The sequence below is a fragment of the Microtus oregoni genome, unplaced genomic scaffold (assembly GCF_018167655.1).
Source record: "Microtus oregoni isolate MIOR12 unplaced genomic scaffold, Mior012 000027F_ref0000203, whole genome shotgun sequence".
Classification (NCBI taxonomy): domain Eukaryota; kingdom Metazoa; phylum Chordata; class Mammalia; order Rodentia; family Cricetidae; genus Microtus; species Microtus oregoni.
In genome coordinates this window covers 3,964,932-3,979,495 of record NW_024543086.1, presented here as the reverse complement: position 1 = coordinate 3,979,495, position 14,564 = coordinate 3,964,932, and the positions used below count along the sequence as shown (strand labels likewise).

The 14,564-nt window shown below is 42.4% G+C and overlaps 1 protein-coding gene across 4 annotated transcripts in view; it reads left to right on the top strand.

The window, feature by feature from the left end:
* Ebf1 (EBF transcription factor 1) overlaps positions 1 to 14,564 on the top strand; it is a 386,285-nt gene that overhangs the window by 360,250 nt on the left and 11,471 nt on the right. For all 4 annotated transcript variants that reach the window (XM_041676119.1, XM_041676118.1, XM_041676117.1 and 1 more), the window contains exons 12-14: positions 10,700 to 10,765; positions 11,640 to 11,817; positions 12,491 to 12,670. In XM_041676119.1, coding sequence (XP_041532053.1) covers positions 10,700 to 10,765; positions 11,640 to 11,817; positions 12,491 to 12,670 — 424 coding nt within the window. The remainder of the gene's footprint in view (positions 1 to 10,699; positions 10,766 to 11,639; positions 11,818 to 12,490; positions 12,671 to 14,564) is intronic.

The following is a 14,564-nucleotide window of genomic DNA, read 5'->3' as shown; positions in this document are numbered from 1 at the left end:
GATACCAGACATTACCCTTAGCCTCCATAGGAAAGCTTGCATACACACCCAAACACATATGAATACATATATACGCATATACAAATACATGCAGTAAGAAACACACCTTTCACCAAAAAGTCACATGAGCCTCACAAAATAATAGTGTTCACTCGTTTAGAGGATTTTTATCTGTTGATGGCTTATTTTTCACTCAATTTTCCGCTTGTTTGGGACGAGCAGACAGAGGCAGAGAAGAAAGCGATGTGCTGGTCCTTATGCAGTAGAGAGCTGAGGCTTCTAGAGCAGCGTATGAAGCCCAGGAGTGGCGGCTTCCCACCTTCGCATACTGTCCCAGCAGCGCTCCATTCACAATCACTCTCAGGGTGTTACAGACTGGATTCCTTCTCCATCCTAACACCATCCAGTACAGCATGAGTACAGCTTGCCAAGAAGCTCAGTAAAAGAAGTGGGGATCGCCGATATTGTTGACCGTTGCTTGGGAAGCACTCACTGTGGGGGACCTCTTCGAGCAGGCACTGGCATCACCCCTCTTTTATAGATAAGGAAACAAAAGCATGTGTTCACACTAAGTAGCATAGTGTGGGTTTGAGCTCAGCCCACTGAGCTTCAGATCTAGCGCCTGAGTCCCCATGTACTTACTTACTGCTTCTGAGAATGAGGAAATTGGAATTCTAAAGACAGGAGGTTTTGCATACCAGTCTCCAAATCCCTCAGGCTCAGTTGGGTGGAGGAGAGATGTGGTGGCATTGACTAAAGTTAGCTCACAAATGGCTGAGCTAGGCGAAAGTAGTAGCAAGAATTAGAGGCCCACACAGGCAATCCAGGGGGAGAATGCCTTCTATTTGGCTGCTCAGCCTGTGTGGTGAGGGCTCATAGAAACAGTTACCCACCAGCTGAGCTCTGGAACTCTCCCAAATGTTCTTTGAGGGCTGAGCTCCTGGAGACAGATTCAGTTTAACCTACTTCATATACCCGTCCTGTAGAAGAATGGCAGGAGGAAGGGGCAAAGCCAATTCCATCTTCCAGCCACCAGGAGAATGTCTTCAAGACGGAAACTCATAGGTGCACAGTCAAGGGGTCAAGGGCAGAATTCCTGCTCACTCTCTTCAGCCCTGGGTAATACAGCAGTCAAGCATTGGAGCTACTACTGAGTCCCCAGCAATCAAGAGGCCCTGGAGTTTGATAAATGGTGCATTTGTGTGTGTGTGTGTGTGTGTGTGTGTGTGTATGTGTGTGTGCACTCATGTGCGTGCACGGGAACACCTCTCCCTGTCCATGTAAATGCAGATGCCCATGAAGGCTAGAGGTGTTGGATCCCGTGGAACTGGAGTTACTGAGGCAATTGTAAGCTACCCAACATGAAAATTGAAATCCAGTCTTTTATAAGAGCAGTACCCATGCTTAACCTTGGTGCCATTTCTCCACTTTTCAAGGCCCTGGATTTTTTCCTCTATTTATTTATTTATTTGCTTACTTACTTAGTTTTTTTTTTTTTTTTTTTTTTTTTGTAATTCTTGGGAGACAAGGTGTCACATATCCCAGGATGGCTTCCAATTTGCTATGTAACCATGAATGGTCTTTAACTTCTGATCCTCCCGTCTCTACCTCTGAATTCTGGAATTGCAGAGGTATACTATCACACCCAGCTTTATGCAGTGTCGGGGCTCAAACCTAGGACTTTCTGCATGCTAGACAAGAACTCTACAAACTGATCCAATTCCCCAGCCCAAGGCACTGGATTTTAATTGCAGATGTACCCAAGACCATCCCTTAAACCTTGAGAAACACAATTCACAGATATGGTTCACCCAGATATACATACAATAGCCAATTTTGTTCAGTAACTTTACAAAGCCAAAGTCAACTTAAGTCCACCACTTAAGTTTAACATAAATGTAAACACACATGCATTTTGCACACATACACATACATATATGTACATTTACGTGCATACACTTCACATGCACATATGACAAGCATCTCATTTGCTCATTCCAAGACCTTTTATTCTCAAGCTAGATATTAATTTCATTTTGCCCTAAGGGAAGGGAAGCCAGGACCCAAAGACAAAGAGAGACAGAAATAATATTTGGCTTTTTTTGTGTGTGTGTTTCTCTAAAAGCCTCGGCCTTGGCAACTTAAAGGTGACTTAAAAGACTTTCAAGGGTAATTTTGACTCTAGGCAGCTTTGTTTCGTGTGCTCACTTTACAACCTACCCCTGAAAAAGGCATCTCTGTCCAGAGTTTTCTCTTTCAGGAGAGCCTTTTATCCTGATCAGAAAGTCGATTTCCAAGGCCACTCGGCAGGACCTAACCCAGAGCGCTGGTCTTAAACCAGCACAATGAATTGCAATGAGAAGAGGCAGCCAGGGGTTGGCGGGTTCATCTTTGTACCTCAGAGCAGGTCACATCCACAAGGGCACAGATACCATTCTTCACTGTATGTGTGGCAGGAAGCACCCCAGGCTCCCATTCACCAATTACCATGACACCATTTAGAAGAGAAAGCCCAGCGACCAAAAGAGAGGAGGGAAAGCCATTGTAACTCTTCCCAGCAATGCCGTTTTCACAATTTACACAGAACTGCTGGCACCTGAAAAGTCGAACATTTTGGTAAAATGAATCAACTTGTAATGTTTCTTTTATGAGATTCCTTGCAAGAAGGGAGGCCTGGCACCTCCTGGAGACCAAGCTATGCTATGTTATCCATCATCGGGAAGCGGCTGTCCTGGCTAGCTTCTCAGAGGTCACACGATCGAACCAGCAGCTCTTACAACTGTATTATTGCTTATGGAACAGTCATTGAGGCACCAGATAAAAATTACCTGGTTTAATAGGCAGGGAACAATTTTCACTCAATAAAATTATAAGCCAAATCATTCATTTCATAACACTCTGGCTAATTTATTTGTTGACCTTTTAATATCCATAGCTCTTCAGTGGTATTAACTGCAGCTCAGACAAAATCTCTTGTTCATTTCACGTTCATTGATTTTTTTTTTTTCCATTGAGGCAATAACGGCTGCGTGAAAACAGCCTTTTTCTTCCCACTGAAAAAGTCGATCATGTAAGTTAGGATGTCTTACGTGGATCCAGCCATGTTAGCTTACAGCAGATTTTAATCTCCCAGGGTTCAGAAGGCTCCTACACCACGATTATGACAGAAGCATGCTTTCTGGTACATCCCCAGCACAACTTGCATTCCGACACATATTAAGACACTTGGGAAGTAGAAGGGCTGTCCTCTAATCTGAACACAAAACAATCAGAAAGTCAGGATAGAATCACAAATCTCTCCTGAGTTTTCTTTACACTAGGAAGCTTTGGGTGTCTTGGACCCTGGTAGTAGTTATAGAAGACTCTTTTTTTTTTAAAAAAAAATACTTGCAACTTTGGGATCTGGCAAGATGGTTCAATGGTTAAGAATGTTTACTGCTTCTCCAGAGGCCCAAAGTCAGCACTTTGGTAGCTCATATCTACCTGTAACTCCCACTCCAGAAGATCCGATGCCTTCTTCTGGCCTCTACAGGCACCCATACAGATGATATACTTATTCTCTCTCTCTCTGTTTCTCTCTCTCTCTGTGTCTCTCTCTCTCTCTTTCTCCCTCTCCCTTCCCTTTCTCTCTTCTCTCTCTCCCCTCCGTCTCCTTCTCACTTATACACTTAAACACACACATACATGCACAATCACTCACACACAAATGATAATAAAAATACTTAATGGTTTTATTATTGAAATGAACACAGATTTTTGGAATTTGATTTAAAAAAAAAAAGATAAACAAATTATTCACCAGAGTGTTCTGTAGGGTAGTCATAGGTTCAGGTGAGTCATTATTATTTACTAATCTGGAAGAAAATTTTTATGTGTGTGTTGATAAATGTGTAGAGTTACACGTACACATGTCACATGTGAAGGCCAGAGGTTGATGCTGTATCTTGTTTACTTTCCCTGGGTTTGGAGATGGTCCCTCGCTGAACTCCAGACTCCACAAATAGCCAGAGAGCCCCAAGGAGATCAGTTCTTCTCTGCTTTCTAAACTCTAGGGTTTCAGGCACACACAGCTATGCCTTTACAAAGAAGCTGGGGATCGAACTGAAGTCCTCAAGGTGGGGAAGTAAGCCCTTTCCTGACTGAGCCAGCACCCCAGCACCAGCTGAGTCTTCTTATATAATAAAAACCACTTTGAAGTCTTTAGAGTGCAGAGCTGTAAAATCTAATTGTTACACATTTGGCATTTTATGCGTCCCTGGAAATATCCACTTGCTACCTCCACCTCCTCTGCGCTATTCCTTTCCATTTCAATTTACTCTAAAGTGGTCCTTAGCCGTAATGAGAGTGCCCCTTTCAACAGAACCATGCTTAATTATATCCATGCTAAATGTAAGCGACTCTTCTCAGTCACAGGGCTTCTGAGTAAAGGGTGCTAAAGTGTGACACCAAGGGCCTCTAATGACGTGTGGGAAGCTCTCTTTCACGAAGTTTCATATTACAAGAAAAATGAAAAAATGTGAAGAATGTCTCAGAGGACAGGGAACTGAACGGTGCCCGAGCATTGTTTTGATTTGTCTCACCCAGCTCCTCGCTGCCCTCATTATTCTGACTTTTTAGAGTCTCCCATTGTGGAATTTTCCATTTGGCTGAATAACCATACAGGAAGTCAGGATATAAGCCTATCGTCCAAAGAAACACATCTCAATACAACTGGTGTGTATCGCTTGATGCATCCAGCATGGTCAGGGAAAGGCTCCTGAACACTTCTAGTCAGATGTTTCAGCTTTGGGGCTTTCCAATCAGTAATGTCACCAAGGGTTTTTGGAGCAAGAATCGAAGGAGTCAGAACCCACAAGGCTAGCAAGCTGGGCAAAATCTGGGTCCTTCAATAAACTCTGCAGCGGGCACCCAGTGAAACCTATGCTGATTTTCTTAATAGAGGCTGGTTATTTCCAAGGCAGTAATAACTCTGCCGTTCTGTTTTATTTTATATTACTGATCTGGTCCACTGCATGCTGAGTTCCCTGATAAGAGAAAGGGTATTGGGGGATAAATGGGTGTCAGAGGAATTGACATTATTATTGGACATTTTCGCCCTTTTCTTTGGGAATCACGTGAATCATTTTGTTTTTGATCACTCAAGTCTGTCATGTTTCTCTTCTGTTGCCTTCTGCATCCTCCAAAATATTAATCTCCTGGTTGGGGTGGTATGCCTGGTGGCATGCGTTGTCCTCTGCAATGTCAGGGAATCCTTTAGGAGTTCCCAGAGTCTCCAAATCCAAATCTGACATTTGAAAGTATCTGAGTTGATGAGTGGTTACCCCTGAGCTGCAGGAGTTGGCTTGTATGAGCTGTGACAGAAAGCAGGTTCTGGCCCTCTCCCCACTCATCAGTGTCTGTGTTGCTCAAAATGTTGAGCTGGAGTAAGTGCATGTGTAGGCAATTGCACAACCTTCCCCTTTGGGTGATTAGCTGTACATCTGAAGCCAAATGATAAAGAGGAAACTCCCATGAATGGGGGAATAATCTCTAGAGATTTTATCATCGTGAAATGAAAGATGAGCTGGCTGTCTCTGCATATTTGACATGACATTCCAGGTCACTGAGGTGACTATCTGTGAATGTGCAAAGAACTGTGTATTTTTTTTTTTTTTAGGGCTTGAGAGTGTAGCTAATCACAAGCTGACATCTACCAAGTCCAGGCTCATGCTGCTAGACACCTATAACCTGAGATAATGCCCTAACACAGTTATTCTATTAACCACAACATTAAAAATGTAAGTTCAAGCTGGCAGCCATGAAAGAGCAAATTCCTAGGAGAAAAAGTGATGTTAAAAAGTTCAGTGATCATAACTTAACCTTTGGGAATTTACACATTGGATTAAAAGGCAAGGAACCAAATAGAACACCAAATTTCACTCTTGTGCTTTTATGAATTGCAGTAAATATGTCACTGGTGTAGTAATATGAATTAGACATGTACTTTTAGAAGATCAGCGATGGAATCCCAGAAGGGACTCTTCCTGAGGAACTTTCTCAGGGGCTGGATTTCACTGAGCATTGTTCCAGGACCTTAATGAAGGAGAATAAGATGCATCCAGGGCCTTAACGAGTCTATCATCTAGCAGTGGCCAGTGTGGGCTTACATCTTTCAGACAGAGCAAAATATTTTATGGCTTGTATTCTATGAATTTCTGGGTGGTCTGGTCAATGCTGTTTTTTTTGAGAGGAAAGAGAGAGATAAATGATTAGGGTTGCAGAAAAGCTGAAATCATTTCTAAAGGATTAGAAGATCTATCAAGATCTAGGGTTCTTAAATGTGGCAGGTCTGGGGTTGAATCCCCGCTCAGCCACGCTGCAGCTGTGCTCACTCAGAGAAAATTGTCTGACCTGCCTGAGTCTCCATTTCTTCATTGGCCGAATGTTCTCTGTGAAGACCAGCTGAAGCTTGTATTTCACTTCCTCTGCCTTTCCCACCCGACTGCTGCTACCTCCAGTCTCAGGGAGAGTGGGAGGCATTGCAAGTGGTTTCTCCAAAGAAGGAAAGGCAACAAGGATAGAGTAAGGAGACAGCAGAGAAGGAACCCACCAGTCTGACTCAAGTTTCCGGAGTATTGACTAGACCTGAACTGAGAACAGCTCTCCAGCATCACAGGGCAAGAAGATCGGCCAGGGTAGAGTGACTGGAAGATGAAGGTCGGGGGTAACCCTTGTGGAGCCCTGCGGCTCAGTTCTGAGAGGGTGAGGGGTCCTTACAGCAGCTAGCTGATGATATTCAGAGGTGACGACCGAGGCCACAAGCAGCTCAGAAATCACTCACCATTAGGTTGGTTGACCACATGGGAAAAATGGGACTTCCCTTTGTAGCCCATTCAGCTATGGTGATCCCCTATCATAAGAAAAGGCAATAGCAATCACACTTGAACCCTTCCCTGGAACCTCACCTCAAGCCTCTACAAAGTTTCCCAATTTTGTAGCATAGCCCCTGCCCACAGGCCCCGCCCCCATCCGTATAATCTTTATTCCATGAACACTGTCTAAAGACAGGAGAAGGCAGAGTGTGATTGTGAGGAAAGAGATCAACATGGAGGTTGTTTTTAAGAGCAAATACTTTCTGTTTCTTTAAGACTTCAGGGCCATGCAGAGAAAACCAAACCCCCCCCAAAAAAAAAACCAAAACCAAAAACAAAACCATCTGACTCAGAATTTTGTGAGAGGACAAGCATTAAATCTTTAAAGGGGGCTCTTAAGACGTTCAATATTTATTATACTTGTGGATATCTTCTTTATTCTCCAATGGGAATCGCTTTTGAAATCCAAGTCTAGCATTAATTGTTTTGGAAGACTCTAATCTCTCAAGCCCAGTGTTTAAAAATTTGACCGGGGGAGGGGTGCATCATTATGAAAAGAAAAATCTCTCTAATAAGTGAATGCCTTGAAAAATTATATTTTAATAGCAGTCAAGTAAGTTTTCTTTTCAGCAGTATTGAAACTGAATATTAGAATTGAAGGTTCCTTCGACTATACTCCCACCTAGTGCCACGAAAATAGGACTTAAGGAGTAATTGCCAAGACAAAATACTATATGAAATATCCAGTTTTCCCCCAGGTGGGAAATTTCTTTCCTTTTATTTTAAGAAAAAAATCTTAGGCTCAATCATTTCCTAATGTGAAATTACAGATTTTTCAAATTATCACATAAAACTGCAAAAAAATTACACTTGTGGCCCCAGAAGAGATAGCATATACTATCAATCTGATTTTAAAAGACATACATCTCTTATATTACCTGTCATTTTTATAATGCCTTTTACAAATTTAATCAATACATTTTAACATTCTATATACTTTAAGTGCAATATACAATAAATATTCAAGTTTCGTCTTAAACATGCTTTAGCCTTTAAATTGTTAAAACTGCAGTGCCCTTTCAATCTACTTACATAATGTCATAAAATATACATTTCAAGGTAAATGAAGTCAGCTACTTCAATTTAGTCCCTCAAACTGGTAGTAAATGAGAGGTTAACACTATGGTGCCAAACCCATTATTGAGTAAATTTAGCACCTTGGACAGCTCTGTAAAATCTTTATTGCTTTCCTGACCTGCTCGTCATGTTCTGTCTCTGTGTTCAGTGGCTCTCAGCTCTGATTGAAAGGCAATATATTAGATCCCCAACACAAACACGCTTGGGGGCTAGTTCACCGAGAGCGTAATGACACGGAGGTGAGAGCAATTTTCTGGTCACCGAAATCCAAGCACCTTGCAGGGCTGTGGCACTAACTCACCGAGGGCCCAGGCATGCCTTTCTACCTCCCCATTTGCACACATAACTAGCGGAAACCCGTTCACACTGGCAGGGCTGGGCTACATATGGCTCTCCCTAAAAGCCCACATTTGATACTACAGTGAAGGACATTTTCAGATGGGTGAGGTATCATTTAAGGCCGTAGCTTCTAGGACAAGACATCCGGATTCATCTTCCTTGAAATTCGAATGATGGTTTGGAGTGACATTCTGCCGGAGCCGTGCCTGTGCCCATGTGCTAGGTTAGAAAAACGAGCTCCACCATCATGAATCGAAGACAGTAATACAGAGGATCAAAAAGATCCAGTGTTGGGGGAAGGGTGGGGAGAGGCAGGGAGAATCCATGTCCTTTATTTTCAAGTGGTAAAATGGCAACCCGCTTCTGGCCCTAAATAAACCACCAGGTTGGTCATATCACTGAAAACTTGATCACCAAAAATGCAATATTTCATTCAGACTTATAAATTCTTCTAAGACTTTGGCATTCCTTCTGAACTTATTTACTCCCCGATTTTGTGAAATTAATGAAAACAAGAAGGGTGTTACAATCTCTAATTACAGTGTTGCAAGGCTGAAATCCACTACTTTACTATATACTGCGTCATAAGTTTGACAAACAAGAGATTTGTATATTGCTATTTTTTCTTCAAAAATCCAAAAGAAGAGAAACATCTTCCCAGTAGAGCCCAGACATCGGCATAAGTATTTATTTGGAGAAATACATGACCATAGATGCAGAGATGGCAAATCTCTTAATAAAGAACTAAGTTGCTACTGTTTTGTTTTAGTCTTTCCTTGGAGCCAGATAAAGCCACAAGGTTTTGAAGAAAGCGGCACTAGCTGGATTTGAGCTGGGCATAGGGTTTAGTGGTCCCTTGCTGTGGTCAATTATGGTCAGATACAAACAAAAAGTGGTAAATTATTGTGTAGCTTGCATTTAAAAGTGAAGGGATAATTGTAGATATATTGGTTCAGATTCCATTGATTATAGTGTTCTCTCTACCCTTTACATGAAAAATGACTGCATTGTTTTAGAAAGGGGGAGCGGTCTGGCAGTTTATCAAGAACTGGAAAGTCCTCTCTCTCCTCTTTGAGTTTAGGACATTATATATGTGATAAGTAGTTACTGCAGTATGACAACTGTTTTATCTTATATTGTGGAGAATTTTGAATTGAAAAAAATGCTAATATATATCTAAAAGCTTGTCATTGAAAGATTTGCTGAAGGATTTTTGAAGAGGCTATGGTGACAGCGAAATGAACGCAATTATAGCCCTATTTTCTGATCAGTGTCTGCAGCATCTGAAAATGGAACAGCACTGTTTTCCCGTTCTGAACTCCAAGGCATCCGATTTTAAAGTTATACTTCCATTACAACTTTATCAACACTGAATTACAGTAAACAAAGCTTTTATAAGTGCCCTCTCTACCTCACGCTATTGGATGTGGCTCTTTGCTAGGCCTCATTTTTACCAGTTCCAAGCCTAATGTTGCTACTATCTGTTCTATTCCATCTATTCTATAGATGGAATCTATAGACAGATCAGGTGCAATGGAGAAAGAATGGCTTATGTTTGTCCTAATGTGTTATATAGAGTACCTCCATTGATTAGACCCATGCAAGTCAAAGGTGAAAGCCTACCTTAGTAAAAGGAGGGAGCTACTTTTTCTTCAAGCCGGATGAGTAATAAACATAGATCTATGAGGAGGATAAGTGAGCAAGAGAGAAGAAACACCAACACCACAGAAACAGCAAAGAATTGCAGTATAAGAAATCAAGGCTACTTGTCATGAATATTGGCCCAGTGGGGGCTTCTAAGGAGAGGAGAATCCTTGTGCAAAGGCCTTTGATCAGCACTGTATTCCTTCCGTGTGTGAGATTTCTGTATCCTGTCCTTATAGCTCCGCCATACAAGAGAGACAAACAAAAGAAGCTTAAGGCTACATGCTTCTTTAGTGGCTGGAGATTGATTGGAAATGACCCGTCTGATAAGGTCATGGTTTCTGGAATAAGCAATTAAGTACAATATAAACACATCTTAGGGATTCATACCATGCCCTGAATGACATCGATTATAGTAATTCAGCAAATGACCACGCAATTGTATTCAGCAATAAACATATGAGTGCTTTATCGTGCCTATGCCAGAGGACTGAGTGATGTATTTTATCTTACAGTACCAATGATGCTCACCTTTTGACTCAATTAAGTGTGTATGTGAACAAGGATAAATTGGTAACTTAACACCATTCTGGGGCCCCCAAGCTACTGCTTTTACAATTGTGTCTTGGCAAAGGATGGCTAGAAGGATGGGGATGCTGTCATGGGAAAAAATAAGGACACCTGCTGTCATTCAGAAGCGCACATCTATCTTTTTTTTTTCTTGACAGGAAGTGATCCTTAAAAGGGCTGCTGATCTTGTTGAAGCCCTGTATGGGATGCCCCACAACAACCAGGTAAGTGGTCCAGGTCTCTAAATTAATGAAGTGCTTCCTCATTCATTGAAAAAAATGTCTGAGTCCTTATAGTAAAAAAATGCTATGAAAGCTAAGTATTAATTGTCTAAGATGTGACATGCCATAGGACTGTTCAGACCTCCCTGTTTTTCAAATTTTCCACTATCTTTTTTTAAAATTGTGTCCTATCCCTTTCTGGAAAAGATGCTCCATTTAAAAATTAATCTTCACTGGGAATGTGCTTCATAACTGAAAAAAAAAGAGCTACTGTATTTTGTTTTATTTCTCTCAAGTTTAGCAAATTTAGGAGGAGGAAGGGTTTAATTTCTTCTCCTAAAATATAGAATGAAGTACTATTCATGCTTCAGAGAACAATTGTATGCAAAAAACTGAAGCTTCTTGGGAAACTGACTCTGACCAATTTCACTCCTTCCCCTCCTCTCCTGAGTTCACTGTCCAGAAAACAGTTGTACTAAAATCCTCAGAATTTGGCTTCCCTGAATGGCAGCCAGAGGACATGATTCTCAGGCCTTGAGTTCCCATGCATGAAGGAGAAGGGAAATCCCACAGTACTGTCATATACTGACAACAATAGGTTTCAGACCGAAACAAATGGCATTCTGGATCTCAGCTCTATCTTTAAAGAAATGAGTATTCTTGAGTGAGCTCTCTGCCTTTCATGGCCTCAGTTTCCCCAACTGTGATGTGGCCAGGATGATAAAACCTGACCTTACAGGTACATCAGCGGTGATACAGAAATATTGGCCACTGCTGTCCCCGAGCACAGAATCTGCCAGAGAGGAAGCACAAAAGGATGGGGCTGTTGGGAGTATGAGTCAGGGCAGCTAACAATGCTGTGCCTTTGACTTTCCAGGAGATTATCCTGAAGAGAGCTGCCGACATTGCAGAGGCTCTCTACAGTGTCCCTCGCAACCACAACCAGCTCCCAGCCCTTGCTAACACTTCGGTTCATGCAGGGATGATGGGCGTGAACTCCTTCAGTGGACAACTGGCTGTGAATGTCTCTGAGGCATCACAAGCCACCAATCAAGGTCAGGAGGCTGCTTTTTCCCTCTCTTCCATTTCCCCTGCCCCTTGATAAACTCATTCTCCCACCTTCCGGCCTCTGCCATTTACTTGAGATCAAATTTATATATATTATATATAATATTTTTTTCTTCCAAGAGAGATTCTTCACTTGTGTGTATCAAATATTATTGTAGAATTTTGTTTCTAGTTTCACATCTGGGGACTTAGTAGGGGGGCTTGAAGGAATGCATGCATGCATGCATGCATGCAGCCATTTCTACATCCAACTTTCCCCCATAAATCATGAATGACAGATCACAAAGAGGGATGGAATTAAAGTTCTCATAGGCCACAACACATCATTCTTGTCCAGGGAAGAGGAACCTGTTAACTCGGGAGAACATCTCTTAGATTGGGATTTATTCCTGCTCCAAAATGATAATTTATAGGCCCATTGCCACTTCTCACGGCCCTGCTAAGTATTTATGATCTCCTAAGAAATGTGTCTTTGCTAGCTTCCCATTTTAATCACAGAGATAGCACTACCAACCCCTGCACATGAATCACCGGGTCTTTTCCCTTTTGGTTGCTGTGAGGCGGGTGTAATGGAGATGTTCCTCCCTGATACCCCAGGTCTCCCACAAAAGTCACTGCCTGAATGCTACCCTGACCCTGGGTTTTGCCTTCATTTCTCAGGTTTCACCCGCAACTCAAGCAGCGTGTCACCGCATGGGTATGTGCCGAGCACCACCCCCCAGCAGACCAACTATAACTCTGTCACCACGAGCATGAATGGCTACGGCTCTGCCGCCATGTCCAATTTGGGTGGCTCCCCAACCTTCCTCAATGGCTCAGCTGCCAACTCACCCTATGCCAGTAAGTAGATGTGTGTCCCGAGTACTGTATGTTTCCCTCGCAGAGCTCAGCATCAAGCAGAAGGCCAGTTGGGCAGGGCTGCTTGGTCTGAGCCACGCCCCCTCCCCAGCCTGCAACCCTCAAACTTGAGCACTGTCCTCTCCAGCAGCCATCTCTGTATGTTCACCTTTTACAAATGCAGCCACGTGATGCCATTCCTAGAACCCACGCTTGTGGTCAGATGGCCATGGGGTTGCCACCCACCTCTAGTAGCTGCTAAGCAAGGCCCCTGAGTACATTCATGTCCTCTTCGTGCCTCAGCATTCTCATCTTTAAGAGGAGAAGCTTCTAGGCCACACCTCTACCAGTGTTGGGGAACATGGGTGAGATTCTGTTTGTCAGAATCTGGTCCTCAGGTCTAGCACAGGAAAGAGCATTTGTAAATCTAAGTCATTTCCCGATGCTGTGACAACAGATCCCCTCATTAAATAATATATTTTCTTTTCTGGTGTTTCTATTTTCCTTTTTGTGTGTAATATGCTCTTAAAAAGTGAAAGAAGCCGGGCGGTGTTGGCGCACGCCTTTAATCCCAGCACTCGGGAGGCAGAGGCAGGTGGATCTCTGTGAGTTCGAGACCAGCCTGGTCTACAAGAGCTAGTTCCAGGACAGGCTCCAAAGCCACAGAGAAACCCTGTCTTGAAAAACCAAAAAAAAAAAAAAAAAAAAAAAAAAAAAAAAAAAAAAAAGTGAAAGAAAAACAACACATCAAAACATAAGTTTTTTCACAAAAGTCTGGCAAGATAAACCCTCCCCACCCCCCCACCCCCAATACAGACTATGAATATTCCAAGGTGCCCTGTTCCTACCCTAAAGAAATTTAGAAATTGAGCTTAAAGGAATTTGGGGGAGGAGCACAACCCTCCAATTGTATAGAAAGAACTCAGCAAATTGGCATCTTTCTATATAAACACATACATCTAAAGAGCCTCAGCAAACTGGCATTTCTTGCTCTAAAATGTCACAGGCTCTGTCTCCACAACCTCTTGATCTCTCTCTGAGGACCTTTCCGTAGATAGCCAGGTTCATCTGGAACATTGTGGAGAGTTCTTCAGATGTAGAAAATGTGGCTGGTTACAGAGACATTTGCAGAAGAATAGGGAAGTGTTGTCAAATGAAGGAATATTCATGAATCTTATCTAAAAATACAGAAAACAATGCTGTCTCCACGCTCAAGTGTGGCTAACAGCTCACAGGTGAACAGGTCATCCTGGCCTGGGGTTACTTCTGAGGGAATTCTCTGCTCAGAGTGTGCTCCCTTTTCCTTTCTGCCTTATTCCTTTAGAGTCGGCCATTTGTGGGATGTTTAAAATCCGCCGGCTAGCCTGCGAGCTCCAGTTCTGTTTACCAGCCGACACTGAGGTTGGTTTCACATTAGGTTTTGATTTATTGAAAGATCTATCCCTCTGTATTCTCCCAGCTACTCCATCAGAAAATGTTTCAATCATGACCTGAAAATTAAAAGGTGGCATTCTTAATTAAATCAATAAGCTAATTGCTATATGGTAGCGATTTAATTTAGGGCTCCGGTTGCTCACCCTCCCAAGCCTGAGCGGGACGTCCAGTGACTTCTGCCTAAGATCACATCTGTTAGCCTGAGAAACTTGAACATTTCATTTCCATTAATTGATTTCCTCAGAGCTCACAAATACAGTGTTAAATTCTCAAATAGGCCCTCAGATGGGATGATATTATCTGCATAAATGCAAATAAAACAATAAACACAGAGCCCAACTGATTTGAATTTTTGTCTCTGTAATATTTAATTATTCATAAACCACTCATGTTGAAAAATTCTGACAGAATAAAAAAAATAAAATAAGACATTCGGCTGGTGAACACTCTGTGGTATGGCAGC